The sequence below is a fragment of the Scyliorhinus canicula genome, chromosome 23 (genome assembly GCF_902713615.1).
Source record: "Scyliorhinus canicula chromosome 23, sScyCan1.1, whole genome shotgun sequence".
NCBI classification, from domain to species: Eukaryota; Metazoa; Chordata; class Chondrichthyes; order Carcharhiniformes; family Scyliorhinidae; genus Scyliorhinus; species Scyliorhinus canicula.
This window is the reverse complement of record NC_052168.1, coordinates 8,050,955-8,075,586: the sequence shown is the minus strand read 5'-3', so window position 1 is coordinate 8,075,586 and position 24,632 is coordinate 8,050,955. Positions and strand designations below refer to the sequence as shown.

The 24,632-nt window shown below is 53.5% G+C and overlaps 1 protein-coding gene across 1 annotated transcript in view; it reads right to left on the bottom strand.

The window, feature by feature from the left end:
- The window catches only part of shank1 (SH3 and multiple ankyrin repeat domains 1), a 194,947-nt gene that overhangs the window by 88,035 nt on the left and 82,280 nt on the right, over window positions 1-24,632 (bottom strand). The window contains 2 exon segments of the mRNA XM_038783965.1: window positions 1,729-1,804; window positions 6,450-6,563. Coding sequence (XP_038639893.1) covers window positions 1,729-1,804; window positions 6,450-6,563 — 190 coding nt within the window.

Here is a 24,632-nt window from a genome sequence, read left to right as displayed (position 1 = left end):
CCCCAGAAATGGGTTGAGAAATCTGTCAATGGGTCTCTACTACTCACTCACGCAGGCTAACCGTTACCTATATTCGTACGCAGGGACTTGTGCTCTGCAGGCAAAAGGTACGTGTCCAGTCATTGCGCCTTTTTCAAATTAGGCGAAGCGCATCAGGGATAATTGCCCCCTGGTACATTCTCCACGGCAGCACCTCGACCAATCAAAGCTGACTTTCCAACCAATCATCACCCTTTTCTCATGAAGTATAAACTGTTGCGGCCGTTGAAACTTGGCATTCTTGCATCTGATGAGTGCAAGGTGAAAACTTTGACGGCATGTCTCTTTGCCCAGCAAACGCAAGGGCCCCCTTTCAAAGGACCCAGTACCTCATTAAGATCGTAGAGCGCAGGTTTGCAGAACGGTTGCACCGCAAGCCATTTGCAAACCCATCCTCTTCAGATAGCGATCCGATGTTCTTCAGAAAACCGTGAAGCCAGCTCTCTGAAGAACCTCAATGTTTAAACACCGGATGACGCCAACGAGCGGAGGCAAGTATCCGGAACATGGATTCAACCCCAAGTGACAACAGTGAGAGCCTTCGCACGGAGTCACAGAACTGTTAGAGCGCCGCCCGGAGGCCATTCGGCCCATTGCATCTGCACCAGCTCTCCCAGTGAGCCACTCGCCCACCTCCTCCCCAAAACCCTGCACATCCTTCCTTTTCAGATAACATTCCTCATGGATGCCTCGACCGAACCCGTCTCCCCCCCCACATTCTCAGGCAGCGCATTCCAAATCCCAACCAGTCGCTGCGTGCGAAGGTTTCTCCTTCGAGCCTCCGTCGCATCTTTCACCAATTATCTCACATCTGCGTCCCTCTCGATCCTGATCCTCGCTGCCAATGGGAACGGTTTCTCCCTATCTGCTCTGTCCCGATCACTCACGCTTATGAACGCCTCTTTCGAATCCCCTCTCAACCTTCTTTCCCCCGGGGAATACAGCCCCAACCTCTCCAATCCACCCACGTAATTGACGTCCCTCGTCCCTGGAACCATTCTCCTGAATCCTGTCTGCCTTCCCTCTTTCCAAAGCCTTCCCATCCTCCCGACAGTGCGGCGTCCAGTACTGGAGGCATTAGTACAGCTGAGGCTAAACTATGTTCATAGAATTTACAGTGCAGAAGGAGGCCATTCGGCCCATCGAGTCTGCACCGGGTCTTCGAAAGAGCACCCTACCCAAGCCCACACCTCTACCCTGTCCCCATAACCCAGTAACCCCACCCAACACCTAGAGCAATTTTGGACACTAAGGGCAATTTATCATGGCCAATCCACCTAACCTGCACATCTTTGGGCTGTGGGAGGAAACCGGAGCACCCGGAGGAAACCCACGCACACACGGGGAGGATGTGCAGACTCCGCACAGATAGTGACCCAAGCCGGAATCGAACCTGGGACCCTGGAGCTGTGAAGCCATTGTGCTATCCACAATTTATCAATTTCTATAAGACCATAAGACATAGGAGTGGAAGTAAGGCCATTCGGCCCATCGAGTCCACTCCACCATTCAATCATGGTTGATTTCAACTCCATTTACCCGCTCCATTTACCCGCACAATGCTACCGTGCTGCCCGAAGAAAGTTCAACGTATGTCCTTGCTCTTGTGCTCGACATCCCCGATTAACCTCATCCTCCTGGTCTCCGCTTAAACAGGAAAATCAGCCATTGGAAGATCAAGGTTCCTACCTTGGGGCGTCAAAGCTGTCGTACGAGCCCACGGTGTAATGTCGAAATAACCGCTTCGCCTTCTCGCTCCGACTCTCTGAAATAGAAAAGGGGTCCGCCGTTAGGTGGCTCGATAGGGAGGAGAGGTCGCGACAGCCAGATTCTCTGCTGAACGTGGGCATCTCTCCCCTGAGTTACAAGGCCCCGGGGTTCAAGTCCCACCCCAGGGCTCGAGCACCAATATCTCCCGGGACGCTGTCAGTGCAATGCCAGGGGAGTGCCACACAGTCGGGGGTGCCGCTTTGGGACGTCACATGGAGGCCCCGGACTGCCTGCCCGGGAGGCTACGAACAGAGAGGGCAGATTGCCGTCGTCGCGCCAATGTCTGCGGGAGCTTGCTGTGCGCAAAGTGGCTGCCACGCTGCCTACCTGAGCGACGGTGACCGGAGCTCACCACTCCATTGACTGTGGGGCGGTCTGCGACGCCTAGTAGTTGTGGAAGACGCAATGTAAAGGCAATTGGTCCTTCCTTTCAATGGAATCAGAGCTGCGATTCCATTGGGCTTGGGTCTTGCCTGCTACGTGCGTCCCTGACTACGCGTCACATTGGCTGGCGCCAGTCTACACACGGAGTAAAGGGGGAACTCTAATCCCGTTCCTCAACAGCGGTAGACGAACCGGTGTTTAATGGGGACAGTGTAGAGGGAGCTTTACTCGGTATCTAACCCCGTGCTCTACCTGTCCTGTTAGTGTTTGATGGGGACAGTGTAGAGGGAGCTTTACTCTGTATCTAACCCCGTGCTCTACCTGTCCTGTTAGTGTTTGATGGGGACAGTGTAGAGGGGGCTTTACTCTGTATCTAACCCCGTGCTGTACCTGTCCTGGGAGTGTTTGATGGGTACAGTGTAGAGGGAGCTTTACTCTGTATCCAACCCCATGCTGTACCTGTCCTGGGAGTGTTTGATGGGGACAGTGCAGAGGGAGCTTTACTCTGTATCTAATCCCATGCTGTACCTGTCCTGGGAGTGTTTGATGGGGACAGTGTAGAGGGAGCTTTACTCTGTATCTAACCCCGTGCTGTACCTGTCCTGGGAGTGTTTGATGGGGACAGTGTAGAGGGAGCTTTACTCTATATCTAACCCCGTGCTGTACCTGTCCTGGGAGTGTTTGATGGGGACAGTGTAGAGGGAGCTTTACTCTGTATTTAACCCCATGTTGTACCTGTTGGAGTGTTTGATGGGGACAGTGTAGAGGGAGCTTTACTCTGTATCTCACCCCGTGCTGTAGCTGTCCTGGGAGTGTTTGATGGGGACAGTGTAGAGGGAGCTTTACTCTGTAATTAATCCCGTGCTGTACCTGTCCTGGGAGTGTTTGATGCGGACAGTATAGAGGGATCTTTACTCTGTATCTAACCCCGTGCTGTACCTGTCCTGGGAGTGTTTGATGTGGACAGTGCAGAGGGAGCTTTACTCTGTATCTAACCCCGTGCTGTACCTGTCCTGTGAGTGTTTGATGGGGACAGTGTAGAGGGGGCTTTCCTCGGTATCTAACCCCATGGTGTACCTGTCCTGGGATTGTTTGATGGGGACAGCGTAGAGGAAGCTTTACTCTGTATCTAACCCCGTGCCATACCTGCCCTGGGAGTGTTTGATGGGGACAGTGTAGAGGGAGCTTTACTCTGTATCTAACCCCGTGCTGTACCTGTCCTGGGAGTGTTTGATGGGGACAGTGTAGAGGGAGCTTTACTCTGTATCTAACCCCGTGCTGTACCTGTCCTGGGAGTGTTTTATGGGGACAGTGCAGAGGGAGCTTTACTCTGTATCTAATCCCATGCTGTACCTGTCCTGGGAGTGTTTGATGGGGACAGTGTAGAGGGAGCTTTACTCTGTATCTAACCCCGTGCTGTACCTGTCCTGGGAGTGTTTGATGGGGACAGTGTAGAGGGAGCTTTACTCTATATCTAACCCCGTGCTGTACCTGTCCTGGGAGTGTTTGATGGGGACAGTGTAGAGGGAGCTTTACTCTGTATTTAACCCCATGTTGTACCTGTTGGAGTGTTTGATGGGGACAGTGTAGAGGGAGCTTTACTCTGTATCTCACCCCGTGCTGTAGCTGTCCTGGGAGTGTTTGATGGGGACAGTGTAGAGGGAGCTTTACTCTGTAATTAATCCCGTGCTGTACCTGTCCTGGGAGTGTTTGATGCGGACAGTATAGAGGGATCTTTACTCTGTATCTAACCCCGTGCTGTACCTGGCCTGGGAGTGTTTGATGTGGACAGTGCAGAGGGAGCTTTACTCTGTATCTAACCCCGTGCTGTACCTGTCCTGTGAGTGTTTGATGGGGACAGTGTAGAGGGGGCTTTCCTCGGTATCTAACCCCATGGTGTACCTGTCCTGGGATTGTTTGATGGGGACAGCGTAGAGGAAGCTTTACTCTGTATCTAACCCCGTGCCATACCTGCCCTGGGAGTGTTTGATGGGGACAGTGTAGAGGGAGCTTTACTCTGTATCTAACCCCGTGCTGTACCTGTCCTGGGAGTGTTTGATGGGGACAGTGTAGAGGGAGCTTTACTCTGTATCTAACCCCGTGCTGTACCTGTCCTGGGAGTGTTTTATGGGGACAGTGTAGAGGGAGCTTTACTCTGTATCTAACCCCGTGCTGTACCTGTCCTGGGAGTGTTTAATAGGGATAGTGTAGAGGGAGCTTTACTCTGGATCTAACCCCGTGCTGTGCCTGTCCTGGGATTGTTTGATGGGGACAGTGTAGAGGGAGCTTTAATCTGTATCTAATCCCGTGCAGTGCCTGTCCTGGGATTGTTTGATGGGGGCAGTGTAGAGGGAGCTTTACTCTGTATCTAATCCCGTGCAGTACCTGTTCTGGGCGTGTTGGATGGGGACAGTGTAGTGGGAGCATTACTCTGTATCTAACCCCGTGCTGTACCTGTCCTGGGAGTGTTTGATGGGGACAGTATAGAGGGATCTTTACTCTGTATCTAACCCCGTGCTGTACCTGTCCTGGAAGTGTTTGATGGGGACAGTGCAGAGGGAGCTTTACTCTGTATCTAACCCCGTGCTGTACCTGTCCTGTGGTGCAGATACACTGTGGCTACATAGCTTCTTGCTCCACATAGCCACACTCAGTCAGAGCCACGCTTCTCAGGGTGTGCGCATGTGAGTGTGCGTGTGTGTGTAAGTGCGGCACAAACGTGTGTGCGTGTCTGTGTGTGCACGAGTGTGTGCGTGCACCAGTGTGTGTGGGCATGTGTGTGTGTGTGTAAATGTGTGCACAAATGTGTGTGCATGTGTGTGCGACGTGTGTGTGTGCGTCTGCATATGTACATGTGTGTGAACACCTGTGAGTTAATGCGTATTTGTGAATGTGTGTGCATGTTGCATGCGACTGTGTGTGCGCAGATGAATGTGCGTGTGCATGTGGATGAGCGTGTGTGCGTGTGTCTGTGTGTGCCTGTGTGCATGAATGCGTGTCCAAGTGTGTACTTCGATCAGGCTTGGCTGTGATGCCCTCCAGGATGGAATAGCCGCTGGCATTCATCATTCCCGATACTGGTTCACACGACGTGAATGGCCGGAGTTGTCCTAGCCTAGTTCCTCCGGTACCCCCAGCCCCCTCTTCGACTCCAATCCCGTCTTGGCAGGCCACGGGAAAACTCCACGCTCAGTCTCTGTCAATACCTAACATGGCCACTGGGTGGCGGTCCGCAACCAGGAAAAGTGAAAGGTGCAGCCCACAGGCAACAGCTCTGGTAGAGTCGGGGAAATCAGATTCATTCGCCTAACTGCTCTCTCCAAACTTTCTACTCGGCATTTAGTTTTGTCCCCTTTCCTCTCGGCTAGACCACTGCGTTGTGTGGTTTGCCTTCAGAGAAGCATGAGAGCACGATGGAGGGGTGGCTACCCCAGCATTCGCAGCTGCAGTGAAAGTCCTCCAGAGCTTTACTCTGTATCTAACCCCGTGCTGTACCTGTCCTGGGAGTGTTTGATGGGGACAGTGTAGAGGAGGTTTATTCTGTATCTAACCCCAGTCAGTGACCCAAGCCGGAATCGAACCTGGGACCCTGGAGCTGTGAAGTAGTTGTGCTATCCACAATGCTACCATGCAGCCCGTGATTGGAACAGTGTGGAGGGAGCTTTACTCTGTATCTAACCCCATGCTGTACCTGTCCTAGGAGTGTTTGATATTGACTGAAATAATGAAATGTGTGTCGTGATCTCTGCATCTGTATATGCATAAGGGGTTAATGTATAGTCATTACAGTTAAATGATCACTAGAGGGCAACACTGGCAAGGGGTATAAAAACAGACTCAATTTGCTTTCCTGCTCTCTTCGGGCGTGTTGTGACTAGAGAACAGAGGTGCAGGGTTAGCTCAGAGTGCAAGTATAAATATTAATAGTTTAATCTAATGTGATCTTGTTTAATTCAATAGCGAGTAAAAGTATTGAAGAATCAAACTCACAAGTTAATTGATTAATTTCTCAATAAATTATTTGTTTTCACTGCACGACTCCGAGTATTCATCATCATCAAAGTTAAGAACTTCTCGGCATTAACAAATGAGCAACATGTATTACTTCAACTAACATAACATGCTACCAGGAGAAGTAATATCATACAATAATGTGTACGAATATCTGACCCTGTCAGACTTTCACAATGAATTGAAACAGGGACTGATTGTATTAAAATTAAACAGACAATTTAGCCGTTCCCCGATTGCCTTACCATGCTTACTCTCCTGGGGTTTGTTTGGGATCTCCTCCACGTTCTCTGCAGGGAACCAGCCCGTCCGACCTTTGACAGTGCCTTCCCAGAATCCTCCTTCGCCAACAGTAAGCACTGTAAAATGAAAAATAACATTTCACATCACAAGGCGCACTTTCACCCTCCTGTGATTGGTGCTTCCGATCCCGGAGTCATTGCTCCTCAATCGCAACAATCTCCTTAACTCCGCAAAGCCTGTCTCCCATCCACAGGGCACCAGGTCAGGAGTGGCGATGGAATACTCTCCACTGGATGAGCTCAGCTCCCAACAACACTCAAGAAGCTCAACACCACCCAGGGCAAAGCTTGATTGCCCCCCCCCCCCCCCCCCCCATCCACCACCTTCAACATTCACTCCCTCCACCACCGACGCACAGTGGCAGCCGTCTGTCCCATCTACAAGATGCACTGCAGCAACTCAATTCCCCTCCACGTCACACACCATCCTGACTGGGAAATTAAACAAAGAACAAAGAAAAGTACAGCACAGGAACAGGCCCTTCGGCCCTCCAAGCCTGTGCTGACCATGCTGCCCGTCCAAACTAAAATCTTCTCCCCTTCCGGGGTCCGTATCCCTCTATTCCCATCCTATTCATGTATTTGTCAAGCCCCTTAAACGTCACTATCGACCCTGCTCCCACCACCTCCTCCGGCAGCGAGTTCCAGGCACCCACTACCCTCTGTGAAAAAAACTTGCCTCGTACATCTCCTCTAAACCTTGCCCCTCGCCCCTTAAACCTATGCCCCCTAGCAATTGACCCTTCTACCCTGGGGAAAAGCCTCTGACTATCCACTCTGTTTGTCCCCCTCATAGTTTTGTAGACCTCTGTCAGGTCGCCCCTCAACCTCCATCGTTCCAGTGAGAACAAACTGAGTTTATTCAACCTCTCCTCATAGCTAATGCCCTCCATGCCAGGCAACATCCTGGTAAATCTCTTCTACAGATGTATTGGCCGTTCCTTCACTGTCGCTGGGGCAAACTCCTGGAACTTCCTCCCTAACTGCACTGTGGGTGTACCTACGCCACATGGACTGCAGCGGTTCAACCACCTTCTCAAGGGCGATTTGGGACGGAAATCAATTCTGGCCCAGCCAGCGAAGCCGACATCGCGTGAAATAATAAAAAAAAACAATCTCGTGCATTGTTAGAAAATATTTAATGATTGAAGAATCTTTCCTGATCTCCGGAATCTCTTCTGCTGCTACGCACCAGGTGTGGTGGACGCGATTCAACTGAAAGGGAACAAAATCCCAAAGCGAGCGTTTTTAGCGCTCGGAGCGCCGAGAGGCACGATGCTATTGAAAAAGCCACTCGAGTTAAGTAAGGGGACCTCAGCGGGCAGCGTGTGGCTGAGGCTGCTCGGAGGTCCGCTCGCCGGAACTCCTCAACTCCCCAGCATAAGCGGGAGATCAGGACGACATTTTTAAATGCAGCCCCGATCTCTGAGGACCCTGACGCGACCCCCAACACCAGCCCCCCCCCCCCCCCTCCCCCACCAACACCCCATTAAGCCCCAACGCACTGTGGGAGGGTCCCATAGCCTTGATTGGAGGGAGGAGCAGCTGGGCACGGAGACAGGAGGAGGATTCTGGATCGAGGCGCTGCGCGGGATCAACTCCGCCGCCTCCTGGGCCAGGCTCAGCCTGGTGCAGCTTCGGGTGGCGCACAGAGCGACCGCGCCAAGACGCGTATGAGCGGGTTCTTCCCGGAGGTGGAGACCCCTGCTCGGCTGGGACGTTGGCATCGCCACCCAGGGGCCCGGAGTGGCTCTCTGACCTGCCGGGTCCCTGCGGCTGGGAAAAAAAAGAGAATGAGGGGATCGAAGGAGAGACTCCGCGGCACGTGGGAGAAGTTCGCCAACCCTCTTTACAGACCTGTTCGCAACCTGGGTGGGTGACAGGCTGGGCGGGGGTGGGGAACAAAGAGAGTGGGGGGGGGGGGAGGTTGGGGGGGGGGGGGGGGCAAGGAACAGCGACTGTAAGTAAGGAAGCCTGCACAGAGAGGAGAAGAAGCATGGAGCGAAGGCCATTCGCAGGAGGGGGGGACATGGAAACCTCCTACCCAGGCCAAACCAGGAGAGCGGGCCTGTCCAACGCCCACCCCCCCTCCCCCCCGCCCACCCGAGAACCCGAGGGGCAAACAGGACCTCCCTCCCCAGCAAAACTAACGCGAGGGTTTTTTTGTAAATCACGAGCAATGTAAAGAGCCCCGGCAATAGTTGTAAATGTAAAGATGTGCGCGAGGCCCTGTAGGCTGTCCTGGGCTTGTGGAAGGTGCTATGTCGATGAGTGTGTTCTTGCAGCACTCTCCGAGTCGGAGGGAAGGCGGAAGATTGAGGAAGAAGATGGCGACGGCTCACGGGTGAGTTGGCACGTCGAGTGGGCAGGGGTAATTAGAACAAGGAGAATCAGCATCCGCCCCCCCCCCCCTCCACTTCTCCCCCTCCCCCCATGCCACCTCTCAGCTCCCATCCATGTCCATGACTGAGGGAGTGCTGCACTGTCAGCAGAGGCCCCCCCCCCACGTTAAATTGACCCCCCCCCCACCATCAGGCCCTCGGGAGACTGTGCGGAGTCTGCACCTTCTCCCCCGTGTCTGCGTGGGTTTCCTCCGGGTGCTCCGGTTTCCTCCCACAGTCCAAAGACGTGCGGGTTAGGTGGAGTGGCCGTGGTAAAATTGCCCCTTTAGTGTATAAAACATGTGCCGGTTAGGCGGGTTTGAGGCGCGTGGGCCTGGGGCCGGGCGCTCATTCAGAGGGTCGGTGCAGACTCGCTGGGCCGAATGGTTCCCCCTTCTGCACTGTGGCGAATGTATGGATTCTGTGATGAAATGGGAGGGCACAGGGGGAGGCCATTCGGCCCTTTGTTCTTGCGCTAGCTCTGTGGAAATAGACCCTCCCCCCCCTTCCTCTATCGCCCAGCAAGCTCTAACCCTGGATGGCTGACAGTATTCATTTTTGCATTTTGCAGGGGCACATTCAGTCGGTGAAAGACACGGACAGGTGGGACGCAGGAACAAGGTCGATGTGAGGCCTTGTTTCCCTGTTTGACTCAAGTCCCTTTGACATTACCTTCCTGTCTGATCACCCTGTAGGTACAGTAAATAACCTGTTTGTTGACTGCAACACCCCTGCTGTTAGCATTTTGTACAAGGCCGTCCGCAGTCAGGAGCCCCACTTAAAAAAAAAGACTGGTTACGCAAATCTCCAGCCAGTTTGGACAATCCTTTTCTTTTGTCGAGTCTATTTTGGTGTGTTTTTTGTCTCAGCGCTCCCGAAAAAAAACACACATTGAAGAGTGCCGATGACGTCTTTGGAGGCCGTGGACTCCACACAGCCAGAGATTTGCTTTAGAAAACGCAGCATTGATGCCGAAAGGGCTTGTCGCTTGTCACTGCTCACCCCGCGCTCTAGCGCAGTCGGGCCCGAGGCGACACACCCTTTCATTTTCCCTCCCACTCTGCGGGAAGTGCCACGGGCTATCTGGAGGAGCCAACTTCTGCGCACACACACACACACACACACACACACACAACAAAATCCCAAGGCGGTAGCAGCTCGGGCGGTTTGTCGCACCCTTTCCAACGCGGCGATTAGCAACCAGCCTTCCCGCCGTCTGGGGTGGCGCCCTCCTTACCCTCTGGCTCTCTAGGGGCTGGTTTAGCTCACTCGGCTAAATAGCTGGCTTTTAAGCAGACCAAGCAGGCCAGCAGCACGGTTCGATTCCCGTACCAGCCTCCCCGGACAGGCGCCGGAATGTGGCGACTAGGGGCTTTTCACAGTAACTTCATTGAAGCCTACTCGTGACAATCAGCGATTTTCATTTCATTTCATTTCTAGCGCACGAGGGCAGGCGCTTCTTCTGGGACTGCTCGCCAGCCTATCCCCAGAGGCTATAGCGACAGCCGGTCCCCCCCCCCCCCCCACCCCTCGTCCTGGTCAAGTGTGGCTCCCACGCTGACCGTCTGCCACAGGCCGATCTACAGGCTGACAATCAACCCGGGGTAATAATAATCTTTATTAGTGTCACAAGCAGGCTTACGTTAACGCTGCAACGAAATTACTGTGAAAAGCCCCTAGTCGCCACACTCCGGCGCCTGTTCGGGTACACGGAGGGGGGATTCAAAATGTCCAATTGACCTAACAAGCACGTCTTTCGGAACATGCAGTGCAGAAGGAGGCCATTCGGCCCATCGAGTCTGCACTGACCCACTTAAGCCCTCACTTCCACCCTATCCCCGTAACCCAATAACCCCTCTTCACCTTTTTTGGACACTAAGGGCAATTTAGCATGGCCAATCCACCTAACCTGCACGTCTTTGGACTGTGGGAGAAAACCGGAGCGCCCGGAGGAAACCCACGCAGACACGGGGAGAACGTGCAGACTCCGCACGGACAGTGACCCCAAGCCGGGAATCGAACCTGGCGCTGTGAAGCAACAGTGCTAACCACTGTGCTACCCGACCTTTCCCCTCTTCCCGCCCGACGGGGCCTGAAACAGAGTTGAACCAGGAGCCTCTGGATCGGAGGCCGACACCGCAAGACAAGGCTTCCCATCTCAGCTTAATGCTACCTGGTTGGACAACGGCCCCAGGCCCACCTTGATCCATACCTCCCTTACCCCGACCTCCTCCCCTCCAACCCGCCATCACCAAGAGACACAACAGCAGCAGCGTTATGGGGTGGGTCACCACTGACAACCCCCCCCCCCCCCCCCCATCTCATACCATCCTGACTTGCATCCACACTGTGGTGCCTCGCCCTCACCGTCCGCAATCTCAAACTTCACCAGTGGTGGCAGCACCTTGACCTTCCGAAGTACGAAATTCAGGCATTCCCTTTCTCTCCCATCAGTAGATCTCTGCTTGAACTCTGGGGCCTACAGCGCACTGGTTATTCCCAGAACCTCCTCGGCAAAACGTACGGAAGAACCAAGCGTAGGGAGAGAGAGAGACAGAGGGAGCTGAGGAGGAAAAGATCGAGAAGGAAAAAGACTGGGAAATGAGGCTTGACACGAGAGGGAGATATCAGGAAGTTGGTTACAGAAATGGGGTTGAAGATATAGCAGGAAATTTGGGATTTAAACAGACCGAGGGAATAACCTCCAGCACGGCGCCACACCTGGCCTGAGTTCCATTGTCCGATTCAGACTTAACACACGTTAGTGGGAATACACAGGATGCCCCCTCTTCAGCCAGGATGGTCCACCCATGATCCATTGTCCTTCGGGACATTCATGTTTGACCTGCCATTAGTCCATTGGAGTTAGATGGTCGCTCTTGTCCCTAAATGGGGAGGTTAGTTGCATATCAATAGCATGGCTCTGTTCTTTTGTATAAAGGGGAGTGGAAAATCAGCCAAGGTAGCGACAATGGGCTCAGGTCTGGACACCCTAGGAGAGAACCTTTGTCTGAGGGGCTGGTCAAAGCCCAGAGAGAGAGAGAGAGAAAGAATCCTGTTTTGAACAGGTGAGGAGACAGATTTGAAAAATCACAGAGGCCACGGAAAGCTGTTCCGGCAGCAAGCTTTCGCAGAGTTCTGAAACTTCCGTTACAGAAGAAAAAATTGCTTTGTAAATGCAAGCATCAGCTTTGCCTGCCAGTGTAAGTGGAATAAGAACTGCACATTCATTTGAAGTGCTGGTTTAATGGGAACTCGTGTGTTAGGATTAAGAAACTACATGCAAACTGTTATTGTTAGGGTTGAAGTTTAAAAGTTTAAATATTGTTTTTCTCTTGTTTTAATAAAGTTTGTTCAGAAAATAACCACATCCTATTTCGTACGTTATCACTCCTGGAACGAACTGATCTTTCCGCATCGCATTTAAGCTTAAAAATGTTGTGGCTCTACTCCAGTATCTTAGCCGTTGCTCAGAGCTGACCAGGCAGCCGTAACAGGCTGAGGGACAAAAAAAGAGACTTGCACTTATATTAATTCTTTTTTTTTTGTTTTGTTTTTAAAAATTTTTAGAGTACCCTCCCCAACCCGAGGTTTTTGTTTAATTTGAAAAAGGGCACAGTGCCTGGACATATTCCTTTTGCCTGCAGAAGACAGGTCCCGGCACGTAGAACCCAATGGGCGTGAACGTGCGGGAACGAATGGTTGGATTCAAACGAACGCAAATTTATTTATTTCGCAACTCTACTCCCCAAAGGGTCTGGCTCTCCGACCTGCGGCCGAGGGTTATTATACTTTGAGGCCCGCCCTGTAACGGGGGGAAACCCACTCTGTTTATCGGGAAAGTTCGGATTCCGTGGAGCTCACGGGAAACTGGGTGGTGCGCACCCCATTACCTCCGAGGGGGTTGTCACATTGCATATGAATATATGTGGCTGGGGGCGGCACGGTGGTTAGCACTGCTGCCTCACGGCGCCGACGACCCGGGTTCGATCCCGGCCCCGGGTCACTGGCCGTGTGGAGTTTGCACATTCTCCCCGTGTCTGCTTGGGTATCACCCCCACAACCCAAAGATGCGCTGGTTGGGTGAATTGGCCACGCTAAATTGCCCTTTACTCGGAAGAAAAGAATTGGGTACTCTAAATGTATTATTTTTTAAAATGAATATATGTACCTTCTAGTAAGTGTAAGTGAGTCGGATTGCGAGACCAAGTGATGATCTTAAATTGGTTGTTCATGTCAGTTTTAAAATTTACATGGCGTCCCTGTCACATCTCTTAACAAGACTCAACATGCTTCAAATACAGAGTTACTCCAGGGAAAGGAAGACTTGTATTTACACAATGTTCCCCACCACTGCTGAACATCTCAAAGTGCTTTACGGCCTGTGAAGTATTATAAGTGTCACCACTGTTGCAATGCAGGAAATGCGACGGCTAATTTGCGCACAGCAAGCTCCCGCAAGCGGTAAGGTGACGATCACCCGATAATCTGCTTTCGTCATGTCGATTGAGGGGGATGAATGTTAGCCAGGGCCCCCAGGGAGAATTCCCCCCCCCCCGCAACCCGGCTCCTCCTCAAAATCACACCACGGGATCTTTCAGGTTCGGCCAAGAGGGACACACGGGTTCATTTCAAATCGGAAAGGCAGCGCCCCCCCGACAGAGCAGCACTCCCTCGATGATGCAGCGGGTATCGTTACACAGGGAAATGCAACTGACCTTTTATCCAAAGCAGCGACGCACAGGCGGCAACTCATTCGCTGCATTGTCACCGGTCGCAGGCAAGGTGAGTATTTACTAGAAGACCAGAAGACATGGGGGCAGAAGTAGGCCATTCAGCCCATCGAGTGCATCGCCATTCAACGACATCACGACCGATCTGATACGATATTCCTCAACTCGGCTTCCCCCATTTTGATTTTGACTTGATTAATTGTCACATGTACCGAAGTACAGTGAAAAGTATTTTTCTGCGGTCGAGGGAACGTACGCAGTACGTACATAGTAGACAAAAAAAAATAATCGACAGAGTACATTGACAAACGGTACATCGACAAACAGTGATTGGTTACAGTGCGGAACAAGGGGCCAAACAAAGCAAATACATGAGCAAGAGCAGCATAGGGCGCCGTGAATAGTGTTCTTACAGGGAACAGATCAGTCTGAGGGGGAGTCGTTGAGGAGTCTTGTAGCTGTGGGGAAGAAGCTGTTCATGTCTGGATGTGCGGGTCTTCAGACGTCTGTACCTTCTGCCTGATGGAAGGGTCTGGAAGAAGGCGATGCCTGGGTGGGAGGGGTCTCTGACAATGCTGTCTGCTTTCCTGAGGCAGCGGGAGGTGTAGACAGAATCAATGTGGGGGTGGCAAGCTTGTGTGATGTGTTGGGCTGAGTTCACCACACTCTGCGGTTTCTTGCGATCTTGGGCCGAGCAGTTGCCGTACCAGGCTGTGATGCAGCTGGATAGGATGCTCTCTGTGGCACATCTGTAGAAGAGAGTCGATGCAGACATAACCCTTCATTCCCCCACTGATTAAAAATCGATCTCACCCATTCCTTTCCTTAAATAAATTTAGCTTACCCAATTATTTTTTCCAATTAAGGGGCAATTTAGCACGGCCAATCCACCTGCACATCTTTGGGTTGTGGGGGGGGGTGAAACCCACGCAGGCACGGGGAGAATGTGCAAACTCCACACGGACAGTGACCCAGAGCCGGGATCAAACCTGGGACCTCGGCGCCGTGAGGCAGCAGGGCTAACCCACTGAGCTACCGTGCTGCCAATCTCATCCATTCCTAATTGCCCCATTCAAACTGGCGAAGGGCCTCGTGCCTCGTCGCCGTTTGTCACCGGTTCAGTGGATAGCTCAGTCACGTGTGGACCTGACAATGACAAGGACGGAGGGCCTCCTCCCCCGAGCAACATTTGTGAATCGGCGGAGCTGCCCGCTTTTTTATGTCTGAATTTGTTGAAACTCCATTCACATTCCCAAACTGCCGTGGCGGGATTTGAACTCACATTGAAAATGTAGGCCTTCAGGTTCCTAGTCCAGTAACAAAACCACTAATGCGCCGGCTACACTCGCAACCGGTTCAAGAGAATCAGTTGGGTTCGCAACCTGGCTCCGTTACGCTTACTCGAAGTGACATATACACATAACGCAGGAACATGTTCAAACAAGAGAAACATGCTCAAGCCTTGTGCCATTTCTGAATTACCCAGGAGCTTGTGGGGCCCCCATTGCCTCCTCCATGGTAACCCCGCAGCCAATCCGAGTCGACTTGCCAACCAATCTCCCGCGGTATCGATTGTTGTGGTGGCTTGAAATTTGGCATTCTGGCATTTTGGCCTGATGAGTGCAGGACGAGAAACTTCGACAGGGTGTCTCCCTTTTCAGCGACGCTCAAGGCCCGTACTGTCAAGCCGCTGAAGATGTCCAATCTGTACTTTTGGAAGGTATCGACTGAGGAGAAATACCTGGGGCAGGACACCGGTGAGTACTCAGGATGTCGTAGGAACAGGAAGATCCCGCACAGCTCCTCGAGTCCGTGTGGTTAAATCATGGCCGCTCTGTATGTTAACTCCACCTCCCTACCTTGGTTCCATGACTTTGCCAGGCTGACCTCAGGGCAATCCCTCAACGTCAGCTTTGAAATGTCTAATGTATCCCATCGTCTGAACAGCATTTTTGAGAGAGTTCTGGATTGGGGTTGGTTTAGCACACTGGGCTAAATCGCTGGTTTTGAAAGCAGACCAAGGCAAGCCAGCAACACGGTTCAATTCCCGTACCGGCCACCCCGAACAGGCGCCGGAATGTGGCGACTAGGGGCTTTTCACAGTAACTTCATTTGAAGCCTACTCGTGACAATAAGCGATTTTCATTTCATTTCATTGCCATGACCCTTTTTTTGAGCGGAGAAATGTGTCCTGAAATCACCCCCCCCCCCCAACTTCCATTGTTTCTTCCTTCCTTTATCCCTGCGTTCCCTCTCTCTATCTCTGCACTCGCATGTCTAGTAAGTTGCTCTCTTTCCCCCACACCCCCGCGCAGTCTCTGCTGCTGTTACACGGGGAAGCTCCCCCTCTCTCAATGTGACCTTTTGCCCACAAGTCGGTTTTTCTCCAGCAGCGGAAGATTGCTTTAGCCTTATCCGCCGACCCCCTGACCGTGAACGCCTTCCGGGCGTGCAATCTTTCACCGTTGTGCTTCCGACGCGTGCACGGCCATATTTGAATGGGTGGCAGGACAAGGGCGTGCGTCCAGCCCAGCTCCGAGTCCCTATCTTCCCCCTTTCGCCAGAGGATGCGAGAGAGCCCTCGGCCGCTGCTGCCTCGCAGAGAAGCTGGAAAATCCACTGTCGCATTGCTGTTTGTGGGATCGTACTGTGCGCAGACTGAACTCTGACTTTCTGCGTCCAACTATTTTGCACAAACCCAATAAACTAAATCAAACGAACTGAGGTGCCCGGCTCAAGCTTTACGCGTCTTAAACACTTCAGTTAGACAACCACTCAATCAACTCACAGGGGAATGTAGATAATCCTACTCTGCGCGAACTTGTCCCCATAAGTTAACTCTTTACGCTCCAGTCAATGAACTCCTTGTCTTTCAATACTGCCGTATCGTCCGCCTGGATCATTGGAGCAGGGCTTACGTCAGCCAAACGAGGGTATCTCTGACAGTGCAGCACTCCCCCCCCCCCCCCCAACACAGTATTCCATCATAGCCAGAAATTCTCTGTGCGACCACAGGAGGCGAACTCGGGGGGCACATGCGACCTACTCAGCCACAGAACAGAAAGGGCGATAAAGTGAGAAGAGGAGGAGGAGGAAGGGAGGGAGGGAGAGGGAGAGAGAGAGAGGGAGAGGGAGAAAGAGGGGGAGAGGGAGTGGGAGGGGGGGGGAGAGAGGGAGAGAGAGAGACTGGGAGAGGAAGAGATAGAGGGGGAGAGAGAGAAAGATGGGAGAGGAAGTGAGAGAGAATGAGAGAGAGAGAGAGGGAGGAGGGAAAGGGAGAGGGAGAGAGAGAAAGATGGGAGAGGAAGAGAGAGAGAATGAGAGAGAGAGGGTAGAGGGAAAGGGGAGAGGGAGAGAGAGAAAGATGGGAGAGGAAGAGAGAGAGAATGAGAGAGAGAGGGTAGAGGGAAAGGGGAGAGGGAGAGAGAGAAAGATGGGAGAGGAAGAGAGAGAGAATGAGAGAGAGAGAGAGGGAGAGAGAGGGAGGGAGAGGGAGAGAGAAAGATAGGAGAGGAAGTGAGAGAGAATGGGAGAGAGAGAGAGGGGGAGGAAGAGGGAAAAGGAGAGGGAGAGAGAGAAAGATGGGAGAGGAAGAGAGAGAGAATGAGAGAAAGAGGGAGGTAGAGGGAAAGGGGAGAGGGAGAGAGAGAAAGATGGGAGAGGAAGAGAGAGAGAGAATAAAAGAGAGAGGGAGGGAGAGGGAGAGAGAAAGATGGGAGAGGAAAAGAGAGAGAATGAGAGAGAGAGAGGGAGAGGGAAGAGAGAGAGAGGGAGGGAAAGGGAGAGGGAGAGAGAGAGAACAGTGGGAGGAAGAGAGAAAGATGGGAGGAAGAGAGAGAAAGAGAGAGAGGGAGGGAGGGAGAGGAAGAGGAAGGGAAGAGGGAGAGAGAGGGAGAGAGAGAGAGAGAAAGATGGGAGAGGAAGAGAGAGAGGAAAGAAGGTACAGATAGAGGCAGGAAACAAGCAGAAGAAGAGGTGAAAAGCGGAGAGTGATGGGTATGGAGGGAGCGCGCCAAATCCTAATTGACAAGAGATAGAAAGTGTACGGCAGGAATATAGAGAGAGAAAGAGAAGGTGGGGATAAAGAGCTGAGAGAGACAGAGAGAGAGAGAGAGAGAGAGGAGACAGAGGCAGCATGGGAGAGCGAGCAGGATGAGAAGAGGAGGGAATTGAGAGGATGGGGAAAGAGGTGGAGAAAAAGGAGAGATAACAGAAGCTGAAGGAAGCTACAGAACTGGAGATGGCGAGGGGAGGGAGGGAGGACTGGGGAGAGGGAGGAGGTGGAGACAAAAATGACAGAATAAGTGGCTGTGAGCGAGAGTCAGAGAGTGATGTTGTGTTTTGCCCACAGAGGTTACAGATGGGAGACGGGCAAGCAGGTTGAAGAGGGGGACACACACACACCACAATGAAGCCAAATATTCACAAGGGGGATGAAGGTAACGAGACAGGCACAACGTGAATCAGAGACTGAAATACAAAATGAGCTTTTCTCCACATTTTGACCTCCTCACCTGGCACGAGCTTTGTTCCCATGGCAACAGCTGAACAAAAAAGCCCTCAGCTGACATGAGTCAAGGTGGATGAAGGGGTGCTGGGTTTATGTCAACTCTTCCAGGCGACGCTGATAGGATCAATGGAGGGAGTGGCGCTGGGCCGTTTGAATCTAGCGTTACCATGGCAATCCCCGAGGGTTAATGCTGCCATGGCAACCTCGGAGGGTTAATGGCTGCTACAGCACAGGAAGATGTGGGCTCGAAGGCTCGTTCTAACGAGTAAGGTAGGGTAGATGGGATCGCACTCTCTCTCACACCCAATGTTTGGCACAAAGCGCCCCCCCCCATCCCCGCCAAAGGGGGAACTCGTAACCGGGACCCCACAGGCGGAACCCTGGCTCCCTGAGCCATGCTGGATTAATTGGAGTCAATTGGCAGATTTCCTTTCGTCAATGGCTAGGCCGCATCTCGGTTGACGCAAAAAAACAAACCCCAGCAGGAGACAACCCCCCCCCCCCCACCCCCCCGGCACTCCACCACCACCTCCCCTCAGCTTCCCCGGCCAATCACAGACCGAAGAGGCGATTGTCCAGGCAACGGACGTCGAACAAAACGGCGACGTGTGAGCCAGCAATTCCTTCGAGGGGCGGCATTCCCGGAATGGAAAGTCATTTGGTTCAAGCCCCGCCCGCTGGGCTGGAACACGCAAACTTGGCCCCCGCTGGGCCGGGGCGGAGGGAGTGCCGCGCTGTCAGGGATGCCACCCGGCGGGGGGGAGCTGTTAAACTGAGCTCCCCCCCCCCCCCCCCCCCCCCCCCCCCCGACCCCCGCCATTATCTGGGCGGACATTTTAAACCCTCCAGAAATGGGTGCACTCCCAAACCTCTGCCGCCCAAATTCTAACTCGCACCGTTTCTGGATCATTCCGCGATCGCTGAGCTACGCCGGCCCTCGGACCGCCGACTTGGCTTGAAAATGATTACCCTCGTGATCGGGATAGTCCATGCTCTTACCCCTCCCTGTCTCGGTAACATCCTCCAGCCCCACAACCCTCCGAGATCCCTGCTCTCTTCCCCTGGCCTCTTGCACATCCCTGATTCCCTTCACTCCGCCTCTGGTTGCCGTGCCTTTCAGCTGACTAGGCCCCAAACTCTGGAATTCCTTCCCTCACCCGCTCCACACCGTTCTCACCCTTTGAGCTGCCCCTTGTGACTTATCTCTTTGACTCAGGGCGCGATTTAATGGAAATGAAACATAGAGTCCCGTTTTGGGCGCTGATGGAACCATCAATTCACCAGACACGTGTTTCCGATATGAATCTAGGCTCTAATCGACTTACTTCAGAGCCAGCCTGTTACCCGTTGATGAACTCGTAGTGAACTCAGGCTGACTCTGGACAAGGGTATTTATACAGCGGCACTAGGGGAGGAGTCGTGGGCGAAACCAAACGTGGAGCCCAGTACAAGTTTCTGCGTACTCCCAGAGCTACTCCCCCTAGTGGTAGGATAGCACCATAGCGCTTTACAAAGACAGTGTGAATTATCATATATACACATATATTACATTCACCCCCTGCAAAAAAATCAAGTCCAGCGGGGGTGGTGGCCTACAACGTCAGTCTGTCCGGTGGTCGAATTGTCCGCTGTGACCTGCGGAGCACCGGGGTTGCAGCCTCTTGTGGTCGCTGGATGGGTGTTGTGTGCTGGGGCACGATGGCGGACTCCAGGGACGGTTGTATTCGAGCTTCATACTCTCCTGGTTCGACCAGGGACTGGGTGCGCTGGGGGCTGGCCGGCGCGGGTGTGCGGAACTGGTAGAGCGAGCTCGTGGGCTCGGGAGCGCGAGGGGGCGGCAGCATGGGGTGTAGGGTGAGAGGTCCTTCTGTGGGGGTAGAGGGGGCGCTGGATCCAGCGGGTGCCAGATCCCCGAGGGATACAGTGTCCTGACGGCCGTCAGGGAACTCGACGAATGCGTACTGGGGGTTGGAGTGGAGCAGACGCACCTTCTCAACAAGGGGGTCGGTTTTGTGTGCCCTGACGTGTTTCCTCAGAAGTACGGGGCCCGGCGTCCTCAGCCATGCCGGAAGTGAGACCCCCGTGGTAGTGCCCCTGGAAAAAATGAAGAGCCTCTCGTGAGAGGTCTGGTTGGTCGCTGTGCACAAAAGGGACCTAATAGCATGGAACGCGTCTGGGAGGACTTCCTGCCACTGGGAGACTTGGAGCTTTCTTGACCGGAGGGTCAGTAGGACGGTCTTCCAGACCGTCGCGTTCTCCCTTTCCACCTGCCCGTTCCCCCTGGGGTTGTAGCTGGTAGTCCTGCTCGAGGCAATGCCCTTGTCGAGCAGGTACTGACGCAGCTCGTCGCTCATGAAGGACGAACCCCGGTCGCTGTGTACGTAGCTGGGGAAACCAAACAGGGTGAAGATGCTATGCAGGGCTCTAATGACTGTGTGGGAGGTCATGTCGGGGCACGGGATAGCGAATGGGAAATGGGAGAACTCGTCTACGACGTTTAAAAAGTAAACGTTCTTGTTAGTTGAGGGGAGTGGCCCTTTGAAATCAATCGCGAGGCGTTCAAAGGGCCTAGAAGCCTTGACTAGGTGGGCCCTGTCTGGTCTATAGAAGTGCGGTTTGCACTCCGCACAGATCGGGCAATCCCTGGTGACGGCTTTTACCTCCTCGTTGGAGAAAGGCAGGTTTCGGGCCCTGATGTACTGGGCAAGCCGGGTGACCCCCGGGTGGCAGAGGTCATTGTGGATGACTTTTAATCGGTCGATCTGCGCGCTGGCGCATGTCCCGCGGGATAGGGCATCCGGAGGCTTGTTGAGCTTCCCGGGTCGATACTTAATATCGTAATTGTAGGTGGAGAGTTCGATCCTCCACCTCAGAATTTTGTCGTTTGTAATTTTGCCTCTTTGCGAGTTATCGAACATGAAGGCAACCGATCTTTGGTCGGTGATGAGGGTGAACCTCCTACCTGCGAGGTAGTGCCTCCAGTGATGGATAGCCTCCAAGATGGCTTGTGCTTCTTTCTCGACTGAGGAGTGTCGGAGTTCTGAAGCGGAGAGGGTAAGGGAGAAAAATGCAACTGGTCTCCCTGCCTGATTTAACGTGGCTGCAAGAGCTACCTCTGAGGCGTCGCTCTCTACCTGAAATGGAGTGGATTCATCCACCGCCCGCATGGCCGCTTTGGCGATGTCCTCCTTGATGCCGTCGAAGGCCTGGCGTGCCTCGGCTGACAGGGGAAATCGTGTTGCCCTGAAGAGTGGGCAGGCTTTGTCCGCATATTGAGGGACCCACTGGGCGTAGTAGGAAAAGAAGCCCAAGCACCGTTTGGGGGCCTTGGGGCAATGGGGGAGGGGGAGTTCTAAGAGGGAGCGCATACGGTCCGGGTCTGGGCCCAGGACTCCGTTTTCCACGACATAGCCGAGGATGGCTAGTCTGGTTGTGCGGAAAACGCATTTCTCCTTGTTGTACGTGAGATTCAGTTTCTGTGCCGTCTGGAGAAAACAATGGAGGTTGGCGTCGTGGTCCTGCTAGTCATAGCCGCAGATTGTGACATTGTCCAAGTACGGAAACGTGGCCCGCAGCCCGTACTGGTCCACCATTCAGTCCATCGCTCGTTGGGACACCGAGACCCCATTAGTGACGCCGAAAGGGACCCGGAGGAAATGGAAGAGGTGGCCATCGGCCTCGAATGCCGTGTAGTGGCGGTCCTCCGGGCAGATTGGGAGCTGGTGGTATGCAGACTTCAGATCCACCATGGAAAAGAGCCGGTACTGGCCGATCTGGTTTACCATGTCTGCAATCCTGGGGAGGGGATACGCGTCGAGGAGCGTAAATCTATTTATGGTCTGACTGTAGTCAACCACCATACGGAATTTTTCCCTGGTCTTAACGACCACCACCTGAGCTCTCCAGGGACTATTGCTGGCCTCTATAATCCCCTCACTGAGTAGCCTTCGGACCTCCGATCTGATAAATACCCTATCCTGCAGGCTATACCGCCTGCTACGAGTGGCTACGGGTTTACAGTCCTATGTGAGATTGGCGAAGAGAGGAGGGGGGAGTGATTTGCAGCGTGGCGAGGCTGCAGATAGTGAGTGGGGGCAGGGGCCCGCCGAAGCTGAGGGTGAGGCTCTTGAGGTTACATTGGAAGTCTAGGCCTAATAAGAGTGGCGCGCAGAGTTCGGGCAAAACGTAGAGTTTGAATTTCGAGTAGCTAGCGCCTCGGATTGTGAGTGTCGTGGTGGTGCGTCCCTGGATCTGGACCGAGTGGGAGCCTGAAGCGAGCGAGATAGTTTGCTGCACGGGGAAAACGGGAAGCGAACAGCGTCTTACCAGGTCTGGATGTATGAAGCTCTCAGTGCTCCCGGAGTCGAAGAGGCATGGCGTTTTGTACCCGTTGATATGACCTCTGCCACCGAGTTTCGTAGATTCTTTGGTCATGATTGGTCCAGGGTGACTGCGCTGAGTTGCGGGTAGTCGGCGGCTCGATCAGCTGTGCTGGAGTGGCCCCGTGATGACTGCCCTTTGTTCATAGTCGATTTCAAATTCTTCCGCTGAGTTGTCCGAGCGCGGAGATGCAGGTCGGGCCCGTGGATCGCACGTAGCGGGCGGCGAGGAAGATGGCGTCCAAGATAGCGGCCCCCATGAGTCGCACGTGGCCGGCCGCGTGGTGGAGGTTTTCCAAGATGGCGGCCCCCATGGCTGGAGGGGGCAGAGTCGGGGCATAGGCCGCAACGTTTCGGGCCCCGCGGGCCTGCGAGTGAGGGGAGTGATTACTCCGAGTCGCTGGGGAGTTGGAAGCTGGGGCCCTTTTTGCGAGGCACACTCTTGCGTAATGGCCTTTCCGCCCGCAGCTGCTGCAGGTGACGTTGCGGGCCGGGCAGTGCTGGTTCTGGCCGCAGAAATGGCAGGCTAGAGCAGCATAGTGGCTGGCTGGAGCAGCATAGTGGCTGGCTGGAGCAGCATAGTGCCTGGCTGGAGCAGCATAGTGGCTGGCTGGAGCAGCATAGTGGCTGGAGCAGCATGGTGGCTGGCTGGAGCAGCACAGTGGCTGGCTGGGGCAGCATGGTAGCTGGGCGGCCGCGTAGCACAGGCCTGGGGGAATCGCTGGTCGGAGACCCATGATTGGATCGCGGGGTACGCGGCGAACGAGTTAAGGCTGCGGAAGGAGACCTCCATCGTGGTAGCAGCTTCCACAGTCGTTTGTAAGTCCTGGGCCCCCTTTTCCAGCAGTCGTTGGCGCACATAGTTAGACCTGAGGCCCGCTACAAAAACATCGCGTACAGCCCGTTCCCTGTGTTCAGCCGCGGTAACCGTTTGATAATTACAGTCATTGGACAAATTATTGAGTTCTCTTAGAAATTCAGCGAGTGATTCTGTAGGCCGCTGGCGGTGAATCGTGAACACATGACGAGCGTAAACTTCATTAATAGGCCTTACATAAATTTTATCGAGAACTGCTAGCGCCGCAGTACATGAACCGGCCGAGTTTAGTTGCGTAGGGATTCTGTGGCTCACCCTCGCGTGCAGTAGACTTAGCTTCTGATCCTCTGTCGTTTCGGCTGTGCTCGCTTCAGCCAGGTAGGCCTTGAAGCACCGCAGCCAGTGGGAGAAGATTTCTTAAGCCTCTGCATCCTGCGGGTCGAGTTCCAGGCGTCCAGGCTTGAGGGCCGATTCCATAATCGATCTTTACTGTTCTTAAGTCGATTAAATTGATGGAACCATCAATTCACCAGACACCTGTTTCCGATTTTAATCTAGGCTGTAATCGGCTTACTTCAGAGCCAGCCTGTTACCCGTTGATGAACTCATAGTGTACTCAGGCTGACTCTGGACAAGGGTATTTATACAGCGGCACTAGGGGGAGGAGTCGGGGACGGAGCCAAGGGTTGAACCCAGTACAAGTTCCTGAGTACTCCCAGCGCTACTCCCCCTAGTGGTAGGATAGCGCCACAGCGTTTTACAAAGACAGTGTGAATTATCATATATACACATATATTACATTCACCACAGGCGCGTTGAGTGCAGTGTTTACCCGGCACCGGCGAGGTCATCAGGTTCATGGATGGCTCCGGCACAAACATTTTGAAGTCAGCTTAACTGCACACTTAAATACGCAAATCTGGATCCCCCTCACGATCTCGCGAAATGTAACGAGCATTGTAAGTCTAGCGAAAGACCACTCGCCAAGATTTACAGGCCCCCCCCCCCCCCCCGTCGCGCCCCAAGACTTTCAGTCTATTCTTCTGACGACCTCCTTCTTTAACTCTCCTGTAAAAGGCGCCATCCGAGTGCAATGCTGTGAAAGATCCCATGGCCCTATCCAAAGGTTCATCTCCCCAACCGATACACTAAAGGTGGCCCGGTAGCACAGTGGTTAGCACTGTTGCTTCACAGCGCCAAGGCCCCGGGTTCGATTCCCGGCTTGGGTCACTGTCTGTGCGGAGTCTGCACGTTCTCCCCGTGTCTGCGTGGGTTTCCTCCGGGCGCTCCGGTTTCCTCCCACAAG